General features: G+C 31.8%; 3 protein-coding genes across 3 annotated transcripts; 1 reads left to right on the top strand and 2 right to left on the bottom strand.

The window, feature by feature from the left end:
• Nucleotides 1-273: 273 nt before the first annotated feature.
• Nucleotides 274-7,990, bottom strand: LOC113520027 (locomotion-related protein Hikaru genki). The gene is given in 11 exon segments (XM_026905291.3): nt 274-1,637; nt 1,640-1,819; nt 2,091-2,300; nt 2,473-2,616; nt 3,469-3,603; nt 4,377-4,550; nt 5,074-5,233; nt 5,390-5,478; nt 6,118-6,220; nt 7,387-7,478; nt 7,575-7,990. Coding segments are annotated over 11 exon segments (1,524 nt in total). The 5' UTR covers nt 7,732-7,990; the 3' UTR covers nt 274-1,557.
• Nucleotides 7,991-8,670: 680 nt separating this feature from the next.
• Nucleotides 8,671-17,085, top strand: LOC113520017 (glycosyltransferase 25 family member). The gene is made up of 9 exons (XM_026905280.3): nt 8,671-9,072; nt 10,327-10,555; nt 11,615-11,730; nt 12,358-12,584; nt 13,021-13,405; nt 13,805-13,862; nt 14,002-14,123; nt 14,725-14,922; nt 15,536-17,085. Exons 1-9 carry the CDS (start codon nt 8,879-8,881, stop codon nt 15,705-15,707), a joined length of 1,701 nt encoding a protein of 566 aa, XP_026761081.2. The 5' UTR covers nt 8,671-8,878; the 3' UTR covers nt 15,708-17,085.
• Nucleotides 17,086-17,632: 547 nt separating this feature from the next.
• On the bottom strand, nt 17,633-19,355 carry LOC113516951 (cytosol aminopeptidase-like). Its single transcript, XM_052895427.1, has one exon. The coding sequence runs from the start codon at nt 19,337-19,339 to the stop codon at nt 17,726-17,728; it is 1,614 nt and encodes a 537-aa protein (XP_052751387.1). The 5' UTR covers nt 19,340-19,355; the 3' UTR covers nt 17,633-17,725.
• Between the last annotated feature and the right edge of the window lie 118 nt (nt 19,356-19,473).

Genomic DNA, 19,473 nt, shown 5'->3' on the forward strand with positions numbered 1-19,473 from the left:
ATTCTAAGTAATGTATAGACACTTTTAATATCTATAAATCTAACATTCTTACAAGAAATCCGATAGGTATCAACTATAGAGGGAGTTGAGAATATGTTGTGTATGTGTTCAATCTGGTTTAAATATTGATAATAATAGAATATTGATTCATATCCTTGACAAAATATTAGTTTTGTAATTTCCTGAACATTTGACAGACTTGAATTTAGCTTATTAGCTTACTTTGATTTTATAGGCCTCAATTGTTATAAATAAAACCATAAAATACTTTAACAACAATTTATTTCAATAACAATTTTTAATTACATAATAATTTAAATAAATATACTCAGTAGGTACATAATACTATAAGAATAAATATTACTTATTCCTAGAAATCATTGGTATAATACTGTGTAATAATCATTCGAGTATATTTTAATTAAATAAATGTTAAATACGTTATAGTATTTATATCTACATTTAGGTACACGACGAACAAAGATCACATCACATCTCATTTAGGAAACCACAAATTTGATTTCATGCAGGTACATACCATTCTTATCTATTACATGTTACAATGTTTTCTAAACTAATATTTAAAGAGGAAAGATTTTTTTTATTTTATTTTTAATTCAAACTCAAAAAAATCTGTTTCAAAGAACTCAATTGATTTTAAAATTTCTTTCACTTAAGCTATATTATTAACGAGTAAAAGAGGCTGTATTTAGTTTTAAAAAAGACTGCGAATTCGAAGCAGGCTAGTATAGTATTTAAGAAATTTAATTACATTATAAACATGATAATCTCATGGAGTACAAATTAAAGCAAGAAAATAAAAATATTTAATACGTTAAAATAATTGCGTTCAGTGTGAGTTTACACTATAAAAAATATCGTTACAATACAAACTTATCGGTCGTAAAGTAAAGCTTTTTAAATCTCACACCAAGCACCCTGAAATAGATTTTTAATAAATCTAAGAATAACAAGTCTTAGATTATACACTTATTACATGCAGGATCATATTTAGATATGTCTTTACTTGACAATCATGTAAACATCACACACACATACAAATATGTTTCATTTATTAAATATTACAAGAATGTAAACTATAATAACTGTGTTGAAATCGATTAATAAGGTGAAGTTATAAGCAGTGTTATTAGAGAAGTATTATGGTGGTAATAATTATTAGGTACGAGGCAAAGGACCAACCACTTCGTAAAATGCCAGCGCGCGGTCGGAGTGGTTCGGAAAAAATTAATTTAACCAATGTTACATAATCAACATATTTTTTTTCATCCAATTTTCTCGAATAAAATCCTAGCATGGCAATATTGTTGATTCCAATATCTCAACTTATATATAATACGAACAGCTTATCTGTTAGAAAGTGATACCCTATATGTAGGAACAAAAGGAATAAAAAATGAAAAGTATCATACCTAGTGTATACACAGATAAGAAAAATTAGCTATGGCAGTAAAATTGAGTGTGATTACTGTTACAAAGGGAGGGAAATATATTTTTTGAAGCGGCAACATTACTATATCGAGTACTGTTTGCGAGTTAATCCTCAAAATGTACAAGCGTAGTATTTTCTATGTATATCGTGTCGGTTTTCTTAATCTCCGCTGGGGGTAGACAGAAGGGGGTGGATGTGACCAGAAACCATTTTCGGTGCAAACTATTGATGATTCGCCGACAATTTCGTAGCCGTCTTCGCAGGAATATATCATTAGATCGCCCACTGGATATTTACTGCGTTTCGTCATCGCCTCTGTCAATAATTTACCCTTTTCAGGAACCAGCGGGTCTGGGCAGTAGATAGCTGAAAATATAAATTTAATTGTTATTTTTTATACAGTTTGAAATGGCAAAAATAATCTGGTACTCCAGCAAAACCAGGTATCTGCGGGGAAACTACCCAGAACACAGGCCCGAGCCAATATAGAAAATTTCATTTCCTTAATCAGCTGACTGGGAATCAAAGGGATACCCATTTACGCAAAGCAATGTACCTGAAGCACGATGATAGCCAATATACATTGCAAGTTAAGATTACTTTTTAATAGAATAAAAACAAAATTTTGGATGTTTACGTGTACAATGCGGTGTCTCCCCGGACCACCTCCCATCTAGTTCGCATTCAAGACCCGGCGTGCCAACCAACCGGTAGCCCCAGGCACACTGGAACACAGCCCGACCTCCGTACGAGGAATTGTACTCGACCACGCTTAAATGCGGCCCGAGCGTGTTCAGCATCGGGCAGAAAGTCTCCACGCACGTCGGTGGAAGAGACGACCAGCGGCCTAGTATTGTGATAATAAAATAAACAATTCATATTTAGCACTATGATCACTAACAACATTGTGGAATATGGATTTTACTTATAATAAATATACAATAAAACTTATATGTAAATATGGTGCGCTGTTATATTTATTAACTCTGCCAATTTAAGTTGTTAAGTAAAAAACATACCATCGCCCATGCAGGTGAGAATAGAGGAGCCGTTAAGATGGAACCCTGGCTGGCAGCTAAAATGTATTGAATGACCCAGTCGCGTGCCCTGGGCGAATTGACGTACCCGTGCCGAAGATACATTAATTTGGGGACACACTATATCTGAAATAAAATTAACGTAATATAAAGAAACATATAATAAATATGATAAGTAGTGTCCAATTAATACTAAGCGATAGAGTTAAAATCGGTTTACAACAGTTTCCGGACAAGAAAGGAATTTTTATTTTTTAAAACTTCTCAATTTATAAAAAGTTATAGTTTGTATAGCTCAACTGACAAGAGCGCTGGCCCCGGCATGGCGTAGAATAAGTGAGTTCAAAAACTGTCCACTTTAAAATTTTTCAATCATTTAACAATTATTATTGAAATATAATTTTCATATTTTATTAATACATTTTTATGGCTCATTGTTTCTATTTGAGCTGATGGGGTAAGAATAAAATGTACCACTACTTATAGCCAGGATGTCATAAGAAGTAACTAAGGGCATAAAACAATAAATCAATGCAAAACTATAAGAGGAGATATCCTTTTTTTCTGTGTCCATTAATGAGTTATTATAATAAATGGAGCATGGTCTAGAAACTTAGAATACCACTTTTTTTTAATAGGCAATTAAGTATATACAGCCTGTCTCATAGTAAACGATCACTGTAGCCTATAGACGCCTGATACATTAGAGGTATCACGTGTGCGTTGCCGATCCTGAAGAAATCTTAATACTCTATTTTTTTAAAACTCTATACTGTAGTTTCTAAGGAAAATTTGGACAGGGACCTCACTCTACAGCGTGAGTGTACATTTAGGTTTAAGCACGTGTTCAGTTGTTTTATAATTTTGAAATTATAAAAAAAATTTAAATCTTAAAACTGGTTCCTTGGATTACAGTTCGTATATCGCTCATATTATATTAATAGCATAGTAAATACTAGGGCAGTACTTAAAACTCACTAACAACTTTAATGAGAACAGTGTTTGTGTGACCGCCTGGCGATGTGCAAGTGTACTGATCGCTGTGCCTCGCCGACATCTTGGATAGTGTCAGCCGGTAATGCGTCTCTTTCTCTCCTTCGTCTGGAGACCACACTAGACAAAGACAGAAACAGGAATTATATGTGCAGATAAAAAAATATTCTTACATAATTCCACAGAATTATAAGGAGTCCTCCTTTTTTAAATATTTCTTGTTTTATGAGAATACAATTAAACAAATATTATCAATTACTATTATCGTTTGTATCATTCTTTGAGTTTTTATTCATTCATTCAATTCCAAAAAGTGTAAAGTATAATACTGAGACTAAAGGGAATGTGAAAAATTCTAATTTAGAAAAAAAAATTTTTGGCCCATCCAAGGATTGATACTGGAGAATTTGTATATGTAGTTAACAATATTTCTTAGTAACTTAAAATACGGCTGTGTGATCCCGGCACAGAATAGGCCATCCATCCCTTCCCCGTGGGTGTTGTAAGAGGCGACTAACGGAGCTTAATGGTTGAGGGATTGGCAGCAGAGTTCTTCTTAAAACACTACCTAACTGCGGTTGCCAACCCGCCTGTCAAGTGTGGCAACTACTTCAAAAACCTGCCAAAGAGGAGACCTATGTTCAACAGTGAACGGTTAACGGCTGATATCATCAGTCTAAAATAATTTCATTATAAAAAATGCATTTATTAAGGTAATTAATTAAAAACAGGCTATCAACTTCATGAGAAACGATGAAGAAATAGTCGATCGATAGATAATTATACAAATTTTCTATTATAGTTAAAGTATTTTACGAAAAAGAATTTATCTCTCAAACGACTACATGTCTTGTATTCGTTAACTCATCAGAATACATATCTGGGTAACGTACCAGCATTATGTTGACCCAGCGCCTGTGTCCAACTCCAGTCGGGATCACCCAATGCACGGGGGGAGACGCAGTCGAGACGCACTGTACTGTCGGGGTATACGAACAATTCGCCAGATGGCTCCACAACCGCTGATCCACTGACCACTGTGTATTGTATAGTGGGTGGGGCGTCGCCTGTATAAACCAAGGCTTATATAAATTATTTATGTTAATCTCACTTACATAATTAACTTTTGATTTAGTTTATTTGGGATAACAACAGCGTTTTGCATTATTAATTATATGCTACACCATTACTAAATGTTAGCTAATTACAATTACCCATAGCATAATGCATAGGCACCCGTTAAGCAAACAAAACAATATAATGCTACAGTAACAATAATGATATGAGTTAAATTTAAATAGATTAACTTTAAAATCTTGTCGAGTACACAAAACTTGTCAGGCAACCTGGAATTTGATATTTGAATAAAGCTGCTATCTTATTAAAATAAATTTTTAAGTTTGTAACAACGTTTATTATATAATGATGTTTTTAACAATGTTTATATTTTAACAACTGAAAAGTTTGAATGAAATTTGATATACCGACAAACCATAATCTGGTAGCATCACATCCTAAATATACGAAAAAACGAATGATATAAGATTAATTCTACATTTACCTATATCAAAATGAAAATACTTGTCATACCCGTGAAATTAGTAACAACAGTTGTCGGCACACATTCTGGTATTTTCGGAGTCCATTCTCCATTCTCACAGCGCAGTAAACTCTCGCCTTTCAGTTTGTACAGCCCATAATGTTTACATCTCGCCACAATTGTTGAACCGTGGGGAAAGTGGGTGTCTTTCTGGAATTTTACATCATTTTAAACATTTAAGATTTAATATCTATTATAAATATTTATTTCTACTCACAACATTAGAGAATATTTTAAAAATTCATAATGAACAAGATATATTGCTGTAGATATACTTTTATAATAAATATTGGATATGTTACTTACATCAATAGACGAATTTTTGAAAGATATCGACAAACGTGGATGGTCATTTTTATAAAGACATTCTCTCAACACGGGTTGGAATCTGCCGTCTGAAAATAATTTTTGCATTTTATTACTACTTGTTGTTTTAATTTGACTTGCAGCTTGATTTTTTTAAATTACGAATATGTTGTCATTTTATCACTAACATAATCTATTTATAAACTATAATAATGGAGATATATGTTCAATTAATGAGAATAAAATGACAGTATAAAGAACTAATTTTCATATAATAGTTTCACGAAGGAATCTTACACAGGGTAACTTTTGAGTGAAGGCGGGGGCGGGGAGCTACCGAAGTTCCAAACATTCATTCCGTTCTTGCCAAAGGTATATGCATTTATACTTAGCCGATTATTTTTAAGAGACTTAAAAAATTTGTTTAAAGGTATTATTTCTAATATGCTAATTATAGCCGTTATAACTTAAGTTTCCGAATCACTTTGTAAAGGAATTACATACTGTAACTTTTAGGCTAGTCTTAGCAGAACACTCTGAACCCCTGAAAATAATAGATATAAAAAGAAATATAAAAATTTAGAAAAAATTTTTTAGAATTTATCAATACCCATTAGAACCAATTAGTATGCACAGTGTGTCCGAAGATAGACCCATCTTGTGTAGTATATGCCTTATTGGCATATGTCAATAAATATGTATAATAAATATTGTAAAACTGTACAAACCTGGTGTACTAGAACAGAGTGGACCAACCCAATTACCATCTATACATTTGATCTTGCATATCAACCTCTCATTTAATGGACCAATAAGTCCAGGAAATTTCACCTGTAAAAGGAAAATTATAGTTGCATCACCAGTAACAAATACTGTATTATATTATGTGACAGTAATAGGCAAGACATTGAGACTTGTGCTGGTTTTTTTTAAGAGACAAAGTAATCCAGTGTAATTGTATTCCTGCTATTGAGTTATACTATAGAACCACTAATAAGAGACAATAGATGAGGAAAAAGGCAAGTGAATTATTAAGGCTTATGGTAATGAATTTACCCAATTATCTACAAAATTTAACATGAATTATTTACAATGGATTCTAAAGGGGACTATGGGGAAGTCAACCTGACAAGGTATATCAACAGTCACTAATACTCCACTCCCCCTGATCCTACTCCTGATGACATTTTATAATATAGATGGAGAATAGGTTATTATTATAATATAACAACTAGAAAATACAATCCCGGGATCCCGAATGAATAATGAACATAGAATTTTGGTAGAAGTTTGAAATAAGAATAATATTAAAACTTGTATTACAATTGATTAACAATGACATAATTTTATTTTTTGCATCGGTGGTCAATTAAAAATTATTTTTAACTATTTATTTTAATTTATACAATAAAGTTATATATAATTACTATAGCTGCATATGTAATGGCCCATTACCTTTGTCATTCAGTATCTTGGAACTGCAATTACACCTTTAATGATGCTTTAAAAGGGATGCTGCTGCTCATTCCTAGACTATAAGTTCCCTTAATCACCTCTTACAACACTCATGAGAAAGGGAAGGGTGGCACATTCTATGCTGGGACTTACATGGCATACAACGACAACAAACTATTGCTAGCAATATATACTATCAAGTCAACCTCTATTTATCAGTATAGTAATTTTTAAAGGAGCTTGACCACTTAATAAAAGCGTATTGTGGTCTTAAACATTTTTTAGAACATTTCCGAAAGCTCCAGTCTCATCCTGAGGTGAGCATCAGACAATTTTAGGTTGAAAGCTTTTAGTCCCTGATTAAATATATCTATGCTTCCATAGGTCAAATGAGTTGAATTCATCTTCATTGGGACCCTGACAGCATACATCAAAAGCACAGGTGGGTTCTCATTTTACATATCAAATAATCAGTGTTGTATTATGATGAACATTTATGTCTCGTACCTAATGAATTAAATTATATTGTAAAAATAACTTACCTCTGATATTTTAGAAAAATCCGATCTAAACCTTGTTATGTCTAAATTAACGTCAATACTGGTAACATCGGGCAAGGAACATTTAAAATCGTCTGTAAAATAATTGTAATTTATGTTATATGATATTCCTATTGATACGTGGTGGATTGTCCGATTATAAATTAAGGAGAATATATTAAAAATCTTACCTTGCGGAAATGTCGTGTTTTCTTCACTATCACAAATACTAAATGGTATAATTATTTCAATTATAAATAGAAAAAACACCTTATTGAAAGACATTTCGCTGCGTTGTTTACCAAATAGTATTGTAGTGTTCATTTCAACATTTTTGTACCGAATCATTCATTATTTATTTAGAACAAATTAAAAGCAAATTACAATATGTAAACCTAAAATGTAAACATAACTACAACGAACAAAAGTACTGGTATTAGGTACTTGATATAGAAAAAGAGTATGTCTCAGATGTATAGGATGGATTTATAAATTCAATAGTATTGTATTTATTTTACAGGCACTAAATTGAAATATTATAACTAAAATTGTAAATATTATTTAGGTAGTTCAAAGCACATAACTATTTGAGGAAATGTCAAAATCGATATAGATGTTACCATTACTAATAATTCTCAATTAAAAATTTATATTGTATACCCATAACAATAAAAAAACAAAATTATGTACTCCGTGTCTATAGTAGACAAATGAACAAATTTTTTTACAATAAATAGACAATAGAGGCTGTTTAAAATAAACCTATTGAGATAAGTTGATAATTATAGTTTTTTATAAAACAGAAAATTAAAAACAAATTACTAGATAATATAAAAAATACGGTACTTTCACTTAAATTTAATAGAATTAATAAATAATAATATATATAAAACAAACAAGTATATTTATAAACAGAGGCCAAAGCCTTTTGTTGGATAGGATACTTAAAAGTTTTATTTATTTTTACTTTTCTTTAAAGGCCTGTATAAAAGCCAAAAATAACCATTTCGAATACATTATTTTTTTATTTTTTGCTGAAACTAATAAATATGTAGTATAAATTTTAGTAATATTACATTAATTCATAAAAAAAGATTAATTTTTATTTGTAACAGAACTTATGGCTGGACTACATAGGTATATAATGTATGCTTTAAATGTATAGACATATAAATGTATAGACTGTTTCCTGCACGTAATCGACTTTGTGTGAATTTGAAATTTTAAACTCTTTGACATATTACTTTGATTATTTACCTATATAATGTAGTGATAGATATAAGATTTGAATTTACAATTCTTTATAATGTCGGGAGAATGGATTTGTATCTAGAACCGTGAAACACGTCAATAAAATAAAATAAGAAATGTCAATTTTCAATAAAAAAAAAATGTCATAACAAAATCCGGCTTTGATTATTAATTGCTTCTGGTGTTTTCTTTCCCCTTTTCCAGTAATTGTGCTTGAATAAATATAAACATTCTTTTTAAAATAATGCGTTATTCTGTATTGATTCTATTTCTATGTTTCATTACATTTAATAGTTCTACTTGCTATGAAGATATGTTTCCTTACAAATGGCCTACAATCGGTATATCGGTACTCATTCGCAATAAAGGACACACATTACCCTATTTCTTGACGTGTCTTTATAATTTAGACTATCCCAAGGACCGTCTTTATCTTTGGTAAGCTAATTTGAATTATGTACATACTTACCTGTTTTATATCTACACAAATTTTAACTCTAGAACCTATTCCAATTGTCTATCATTTTTAGAACAGTTTTCATGACTAAAATATTAATTTATCATCCATACAGTATCAACAGGGTTTCATATATGAATACCAGTTAATGATAGAAAATGGAATGGTAACTCTGCACTTTTTGTTTACCTTGGCTGGATACTGTAAAGGACAAGTGAGAATTGACTAGAAAAGAACTCCTGGTCAGTGGATACCCTTAGGAGCGGTTGTTTGAGTTGCGGTGTATGGTAGGAGCACTATTGAGAAGCTTAAAAAAATAAAAATTGAATAAATAATTTTTTTACAAACAAATTGGGACTTAAAATTTTTTACTGATTTTTTTAAGTTGAGATAACCTCCCTTTTTATGCTTATTGGATAGGGTTCCTCGAGAGGATCAACTTAGGTTATGGGACATTTTTATGTGTAATGCTCTGTTTATGAGATATATAGATTTTGCTGTACCATTGTAGCTACAGGTGCACAGAACTTTTAATGTCGCAATTTTGATAATTTTTTTTTATGTCGCAACAACTGCACTTTTATGCACCCATAGGATAGGGCTCCTTGAGTAGATCAACTTTGGTCATGTGACATTTTTTCATCCGACACACTGTTACTGAGTTATAAGGGTCTAAATATTTCTAGGACTTAGAAAAATTTTGACAACTATCTCGATATCATGATAGCCCTCCCTTTTTATGCATCCATTGGATAGAGCTACTGGAGTGGATTAACTTTGGTCACATGACATTTTTACATGTGATGTTCCATTTCTGAGATATATTGATTTTGCAGTGCCATTGAAGCTAGGGGCACAGGGCAATGAAAAATTTAGATGAATTTTTTGTTGTTGCAATAACCTTACTTTTGTGTCCATCGGATAGGGTTCCTTAAGAGAATCAACTTTTATCCTATAATATATTTTCATGCACTACTCCGTTTCATATGTTATCCCATTAGGTTGATCTTCATTCTCTCCCCTCCCTGGTAAACTAACATGGCAATTTTCTGAACTTCAGTGAATTTGACATGATGATCCCACAGACTAGTCGTTGCCATTTCATGTTCACATATTAAAAAAAAAAACTATTTTGTAATATTCTTGGTGTTGTTCATGTCTAAGTAACAGTTATCAATTTACATGAAGTGGGTTTTCAGCTTGTTTGCTATTTAAGATCTTATGTCTTAAAACAGGATGTATAGTGATTACAATGAAGATGATAGTATAAAAATAATAGAAAAATGGGCAGAAAAATATGCATCAGAATACAATGGAGTTTATATAACAACAAATAGCAGTGGCCGTTTGCATCCTGATGAAAAATCAGCAACACATTGGAGCAAGGGCCGGTTCAAACATATCATTCGTTTGAGAGAAGAAAGTCTTGACTTTGCTAAGAAAATGTGGGCTGATTATCTTTTTGTAAGTATTAATTTTAGAATGCATTTATTAGTGTATCTTGTTTATTTGTCTTCCAAGGCCTGAATTTGAGGTCTTTAGAATGGTATAAAAAAGAAATATTTCTTTTTAATAAACTTGATCATAATAGTTTTTAAATACTATGTAGGTATAATTTAACTTAGTAAAAAAGTAATAACAAAGTAATATAAATGTACATAAATATTTCTTAAATATTATTAAACACATACTATCATTTGGCCTGTCTGACCCTAATTTATGAAGTATATTGACCTCAAAATTTAGAAGATGAATAGCAATCACAATTTTAGATTTTGGGTCATAGTCATTATAAAATAATAAATAATGAATGTTTATATTAAATATACAGTGTTAGGCATAGGGTTGTCAACTTTAGATTTTTTCACCATACAGAAGAATCATAAAAAAATGTTTATTTTACCTTGTAAATGAATAAGCATTAGGCTGTGGTATTTGTGATATAAATCATATTGTTAGTAATGGATAAACTCAAAAATTACTTAACCGATTTTAAAAATACTTTTACCTATAAAGAATTACATTATCAGCAAGAAATATAGGTAACATATTATAAATCATTGTATTAGATGTATTTGTAATTAGATAATTATAATTAGATATCATTATGAAAGTTTCAATAATGTAACATTAGGTATCAAAAATTTGGCTATTAAAGCTAATATAAAATAGGCAAAAATTTTTTTGTATGTCTGTCTGTATGCGAAATTGGAGCGGATCGCTATTAATATTATAAATGTGAAACTGAGTCTCTTAATAATTTCTTGGCACCTTAATGACTCAGTCTATTATAATGAATTTTGATATGGTCTACTATATAGGATAGTGAAGGACATAGGCTACTATTATTAGCTTCGGTCAATTGACATATCCAGAGCAAAATTGCGGTATAAAAATAATGTCATCATGAATTTTATTTCTAAATTTATTTTTATTAATACGATTGATAACCTTGTTTGATTAGCAGTATTCTCGCACATATTTTCTTATGCTTGGCGTAACCAATATTAATCTCATTTACAGATGGTTGATGCAGACGTTTTTCTCACAGAGAAGTCGACTCTTAAAGCACTTGTAAGCAAAAATATGACAGTGGTATCACCAATGCTCAAGTCTGATGGGCTCTATTCCAATTTTTGGTTAGCTACCTTCAAGTTTCTTTATCTTTGAATGCTTGAGCATGCAGATTTCACATAAGGTGCTTTTTATTATTTTTCCATTATTAATATTGTATTTTGTGTTAGTATATATATATTTTTTATTATTATAAATGCAAAATCTATGTCCATGTTATTTACTAATTAAATAATTAATGTAATATAAACACTATAAACGTATTATGACTATACCTTAGTATTTTTCTGTTCTTCTGTTAAGAAGGAACGTAGCTGAAATTCGAAATACAAAGTGGGATCCTAATATGATGGATGCCTAAATTGGTGCTTTTTATATACAGGTTTTCTAACTATCTAGCATTTATATAATGAATGACTTCAGTGTATACAGTGAAAAATAAAAAAAAAATAAATAAAATAATTAAACCAAATATTTATACTAACTTCAATAAGACATAAAACATAAAATATTTTTCAATCATTGCTAAGTTCTTAATCTAATCTTATTTAAAAGTTTATTTAAATAAACTTAGTTATCTATTTCTGCTATCAAGTAGCGCTATATTTTAACATTTTTAGTACACTGATCTTTTCTCTTTTGACGTATATTTAAATTGTAAAGATATATTTTTTTATATGTGGGTATTGCAGGTGTGGAATGACCGAAAAGTTTTATTATCAAAGAACTGAAGATTATGAACCAATTCTAAGTCGAGAGAAACAGGGCTGTTTCGAAGTGCCTATGGTGAATACTGCAGTGTTAGTTTCCCTTAGGAGAAAAGAGTCGGACCTTCTTACATATGATCCCAGGAAAGTAAATAACTACAAGGGTCCTGATGACGATATCATAGCATTTGCAATCAGCGCTAAAATTAATGGTATTTAAATTTATACTTTTTATCTGTTGTAGAGTTAGGATCAACAGTCGATGAATAGTACAGATTTGAAAAAAAACTATGCCTACATAAGTAATTCAACAAAATTAGGGCCAGAATTAGATAAATATTTTACTGAACTAAGTGTTATCTTGCGGAAGTCCATATCACTGGTTATTTAATTAGGTTATTTTGTTTAATTTCGCTAACATTAGTATGTGTGTGTGTGTGTGTGTGTTTGTCGATGGAATCGATATCGCTAGCGAGTCCGTGAGATAGAATGAGATAACATCCCCAGATGACTAATTCCAACTTATGAACTTGCTAGCGATGTCGATTCCATCGACAAATTCCCTTGCCACTTGTCTAGAGGCCTAGATAATTTATAAAGTTACCATCGATATTTGATCATAATTGGAAGTTGAATAACTTTTTGCAGATATAAGTCTCAACATATGTAACGACCGACCGTATGGGTTCATTCTTGTGCCTCTAGAGGAATCTGATGAAATATCAAAAGATTATGAGCAGTTGTTGAATATAAAGTTGGAAGCGGTGAGCCGTAAAGTGCCTTTGCCATTGGACAATTATTTAGAGGAATTTGTGTCGTATCCCAAACCTTGGAAGTTTAAGTGCAGTGAGATATATATGATTAATCTGGAAAGGCGAACGGAAAGGAGGGAGCTGATGGAGATGAGCTTCAAGGAGCTGGGTATAGATGCGAAGCTGTTCAAAGCAATTGATGGTATGAAGCTTGATTTGAATGATCTTCGGGAGTATTCGATCACCCTGATGCCGGGCTATGAGGATCCATATCATAAAAGGTAAATTTTTGTTTTTTATTGATACTTCACCAGTCTTCTGTTATAAATATATATTAAGTTTACCATATATAGTATAAAGTAAAAACTATCTAGTCTCGTTTAGTTTTTTTTTTACATGGGTGAAGATGGTATTTTGCACCTGTCTATGCTATCTAATGGTGTACAGGTCAATCATGATGCGGTTTCCTCTGGAAACAATCATTGTTAATTTTTAGCAAAATTGTCACAATGTCTATTTGACCTGACTTCTTATCCATCGTTTCTTCTACTACTGGTGTTCTGCCATTCTATTCCGTTAGTATAAGCGGATACTTAATTCCGTATTCATAAAGAAAAAACCCTTAAAATGTTGTTCGATTAAAAAATAAATTATTAATAATTTTTATTTGTTATTTTTAGACCGATGAAAGCTGGTGAGGTTGGATGTTTCCTCAGTCACTATTACATTTGGAAAGAGGTAAAATATATAGCTTGTATATATTCTATAAAATAAAAATGTCATTATTGTCTTTATTTTTTAAATTTCTTCAACTATTGCGTAATTGTTAATTACTCTGAATGAATAAATAAAAAAAAAAACTGATGTCTTCCTACAGATCGTTGAAAAGCATCATTCTACAGCACTAGTGCTCGAGGACGACGTGCATTTCATTCCATATTTTCGCCATAAATTCCTGCGGTTGCTCGATGAGATAAAAAATATAGACTGGGACCTTGTGTGAGTACTTTAGATTTTTATTGTTGCAATTCAGATAAACTTTATATGCACCTTTTTATAGTATTTCTTTAATGATTTCACGCTAGGTTCGTCTACGAAGTCTGTTAAAATTATGATTGCGAAAAATTGTACCGATGGATGGATGTCTGTTTGTTACTATTTCACGCAAAAACTATTGAATGGATTTGAATAAATTTGGTACACGGGTAGGTTATATTCTAACTAAACATATAGGTTAATTTTTGTACTTATTAACAGAGCAGATTGATAATAAATAATTTTTCAGTTCTCGAAAAACTTATTATTTATAGTGTGTTTCAATAAAAAGGTAATCAAATTTTGTTCATATTAACAAAGAAAAAAAAGCCTTCCCTATAAGGGGAGTTTGGCAGTAGTTGCCACGCTTAGCAGGCGGGTTGGCAATCGCAGTTTTCTTTTAGAGATGATTTAAGGACATGATTTTGCCCATCCCTCTGCCATTAAGTTCCTTTAGTCGCCTCTTATGACATCCACACGAAAGGAACGGGTAGTCTATTCTATGCCGAGACCATACGAACATACATACATACACAAATTTAATATGGATTTTCTCGATTCACAGCTATATAGGCAGGAAGATACTATTGAGAGCTGATGAGAAATACGTGACCGACCACACGACGCGCCCGCTGTATTCCTATTGGACCCTTGGATACCTGATAAGCGAGCGTGGCGCGAGGAAATTGCTGGATGCTCAACCGCTGTCCAAAATGCTGCCTGTAGATGAATTCCTTCCAATCATGTTCGACCAGCATCCTAAGTGAGTCTGTCTTCACACTAAGTGTTCATGGCCTAAGCATCTCTACGCCTTGGTTTCTACCAAGAACTATTACCTTTATATATATTTCTTGCTCCATCCTTTTTTGTAACTCATTCTACTTTAAGCAAGCTGTATATAAATTGACTTGCTTGAATGAATTGAGACAGTAGTGTTTGTTATTGTACATAGATTAACATTTGTATTTTATGCATATAGATGAAGCGTCGAATGTCATGTATGCTCCTATATACGAATTTATATTTCGAGTTATTTGTAATCGAAAAATGCACGTAATGTGCCGTCATTTTAATTATTTACATTTAGTTGTGTGTTACTTAAAAGCGTAGAGGGATTAATATTATTTTGTATTTTGCCACTTGATTACAAAATGCAGAGTTTGTTAGAGAAAAGTATATTATTTAACCTATCTAACGATTAGGAAGCAATTTTGTTACGTAATATAATGCTCTTTTTTAAAAATTAACAATCTTGTGCTTAAAGGAATAAATATTGTTATTGGTAACACCCCCTCCCCCCTTCAGCTATCCTGGCCCTAGTGTTGATGAAGTTATGAGTAAAGGCTAGTTTAATAAATCATTGGTCTAATTTTCAGTGATACATGGAAAGCCCACTTCTCAAATCGTAACTTGGTTGCACTGTCAGCCGCGCCGCTTCTCGTCTACCCAACCCACTATACAGGCGATGAAGGCTACATAAGTGACACTGAAGACTCCAATATCGTCGACCTGGGGGAACTAGACTACACTGTCAAGCACGAACTGTGAGGTGTCAGTTTATTTAATTCTTTATTATTTTTTTAGAGTCGGCAACGCAGATGTGACCTTTGTTGATGGGCAGTATGTGTGTTTACCACTATTCTGGTATACGAAAAATGTTTTTGTTTGCCCTAAGTCATACAAGTAGTGTACATACATTTTTTCGCTGAACCGTCGTCTGTATCTAATAGTGAGGACGGATCACTCGTGTCATTTACGTGACCCAAAACTAGAAAAAAGTCTTATAAGTATTTATTATAATTATTACTTTATAGTTTTAACTGTGATTCTTACAACACTTATTGCTCGACACAGCAATAATTGCGCTCATAAATAAACGTGCCATGAACTGCCATGAACCCATAAGTATTTTATATAACCAGGAAAAAAATATTAAGAATAAAAAAAGAAACAGTATGTATGTGATATACTAACACAACGACTTACTTACTTGATAAAATACCTATATAAATGCACAATGGAGTTTTTACGAACTTACTATGTTTGTCGTTTCAGACAAATTGTATTTTATTTTGACATGTATATAGACATCGTTCAAAAACGAACATTATATTTTAAAATTAGAATTGATAAAATACCTAAAATGTAATATGTTTTTAAACGGTTTTATTTAGCTTTCCATGTTATAGCTAAAAGTATATGCAACTATTCTTGCCTTGATATCTTCCTATATACATGCATGCGCTGAAAATACTGGCTATTGCCGAATGAAATATATTTTTAATAACGGTAATGTTTTTGTCATAAATATTGTCATTTAAAATGTTACAATATCTAACAATAAGTATTGCCATTGTATCATAATTTAATTGCCATATTTTTATTATTTGTATTTATTTAATTTTTTTTAAACTATCTTATTGTAAAAAATATTATAGTTCATATATCTATTTCATTTATCTTTATACTGATCCTAGTTTTATGAAAATTTGTATAATTCTTGTATGACGAGAGAAATTGTTTTTATTATAATTATCTTCAGTTTTTTAGTTTTACAATAAATGACTTTATTTTCTCAATTGATACCAAAAATATGTTAAGATTATAAATGAAATAAATTAATAGAAAAGACAAATTTGTTTTTATACATAAATACGAAAATTGTATATCTCTTCAATATTCTTTCATGAAGTATTTTTGTGAAAGGAATATCATAATTTTAATTATTACTGTAACTAAATGTTTATTTGTAAGGTTTGATTTTTGCATTTATACCCATTATAGAATAACTTTTATTTTGTATAGTCAATATACAACTCGATTCCTAACTATTGTCAGCAATCTACGAAACCTAATGTGCCATATTATATATTGTTAAATAAGTAAAAAAGATTTATTTAAATTATTAAAATATTGCAATAATCAATGAAGCCTTTCCATTGCCAATATGATTTTATCCATCACATTATGACACTTTATAAATTATTAATTTGAAACAGTATTAAAATTGCAGTCATAATTTATTATGACAAAGATTTTTTTAAAAATCATATGTATTTAAGGAGATACATAACGAAACGCTTAACCAAATATTTAGTTGTGATTTGGTCAGTGAAGTTGGTGCTGTAAATATGAAGGACAAGACAACCGCTTGTGTTATGGTAGTGAACTCAATGATTGAATCACTGTCGTCCAAGGTTTCGTGTACAAGAAATCCATGTGAGGAGCTGAAGCGCGCTGTGGTACAGTGCTATCAATGTAACACTCATGAATCGCTGAATTGTCACGAAAATGTTCAACAATTTCTTGAATGCTATCGTGTACATGCTATAAAACATTTGGAATGTTAAAAGGGGATTTATCGCGAGGTCATCTACTATATTTACAATTTGGAAAAAAAATCTGCGTTATCTAAGTCATTTACTTTCAATTGTATTTATTTTTTCAGGATTTTAATAAAATTACAGTATTTGTTAAAATGTTTATTATTCGTCAAATTCGTCACAATTTTAGAAAACTTGTTTCTTATTAAAATACTAGAAGAGTTTTCACATGTTAAAAAATTGCTATATTTTTTTGTCGGCCAATAACTGAGTTAGGAGTTCGACTATTGTTCTCGTGGGTCGGCCCGTCATTCCCCGGCCCAGGTAAGGGAAGTCGCGGCCTTTACTATAAGCAACGTTGTAAGTATCGAAATGAACCCATTTGCTATCGCAAACGAACTGCTTCAGGAATGCGGCGCAGTTCGGCGAGTCACCGTACTTCTGTAGTCCTGTGTTTGCCACGTCTGCAGTCTCGCAGTCTAATACACGGTCTTCATAAAATTTCCAAAGTGGCATTCTCCAGATTCTATCGCCCGTTTGGCTACTGGCTGATTCAGTGTAACAGAATAATTCCTCCGAGTTAGTATAACAAGCACATGCAGCGCCATCCAGAGAATCCACTAACTCCTTGGACATAGTACCAATATCAAGTATGAATTTCGGCCAATAATTTCTTGCATAAACCAAACTGTCAGCTATGAGAAGTCTGCCTTCTCTCGAGGGTAGTCTTACGTGTATTGTTTTACCGTTGGCGCTATTAACTACAGCACCAAATTTTGGACTGTTTGCGTTAGGCATTAGTTCGCATAATGGCAATATACCTCTAATGTTGATAGGTAATTTTAGTCTCGCAGCGGCTCTTGTTGTAGCTAAAACACATGCAGCTCCAGCCATGTCGCCTTTCATGTATTTTAAATCCTTCGGGTGTTTTAAGTCTAAGCTTCCGCTATCGAATGTTACTCCTTTACCTATAAGGACGACTGGCCTAGTATATTCATCAGCTCCAAAGTAACTTATTTCTACATACAGCGGAGGTTGTACTGATGATTTTCCTATAGCCACAAACCCACCCATTTCGCGACTCATTGCCCAACCCTGTGTTCTAACCTCTACATTTATGTCAAGTTCGCATAATAGATCTACAGCGATTTTTGCAAAAGAAGTTGGGTTTAATATGTTTGCAGGCATTTCTTGTAAGTATCTGGCTAAATTTTGGGCTTCCGCCTTCATTTTTCCTATTTTCCAGCCCAAAAAATCGCAGTCATCGTAAAGTTGAAGAGTTGATAATGGAAATTTCTGTCGTTGTGTAGAATGTCTATATTCTTGAAATTGCCACACAGACAGTTCAGCGCCTTCCGCCGCGGCTTCTGCATTGCCAAATGACTCTACATAAATAGTTTTAGGATTAAATGGACGTAGAGCTTTGGCTCCTACACCTGCAGCTATTCGTATCGCTTCTTTATTTTCATCCAACTGTTCAATAGGATTAAATGACATACATTCTGAACCAAGACCTGCTACTGCAACGTATGCAAACTCAGGATCTAAATCATAAAATATTCTGTGTTCACCTAATTTTGGTGTAGGTGTCAATTTTAATACTTCCCATAGTTTACCTCCTACTTTTTTGTTGTATTTTTCCGCACTAGCGGTAAGAATTGCTGCGTCGTTTTTCACATTTTCATTGTAATATATACCTAAGACTAATCCTTTATCTCGATGAGCACAAGCTTTGGCATCTTTAACTGTACGAGGAGGAGTGGCAGGTACATGATCACTTAGTGGAATCCTAAATTGTGATATTAGACGTACATATTTTGGATATAAATATATTGCACCGATACGAAAATCTAACATTATAAATTTTGTAAATAAACAGAATTTCAAAAATAATTGACTTTACAAAATGACTCCATAACCAACTAGTTTTAGATAATTTCACTTTTTATTAGAACAAATTTGTGACTCATTAAGATAACATAAGTAGTTTA

This window comes from Galleria mellonella, unplaced genomic scaffold (assembly GCF_026898425.1).
Source record: "Galleria mellonella isolate WM207_F2 unplaced genomic scaffold, CSIRO_AGI_GalMel_v1 utg28, whole genome shotgun sequence".
NCBI lineage: Eukaryota > Metazoa > Arthropoda > Insecta > Lepidoptera > Pyralidae > Galleria > Galleria mellonella.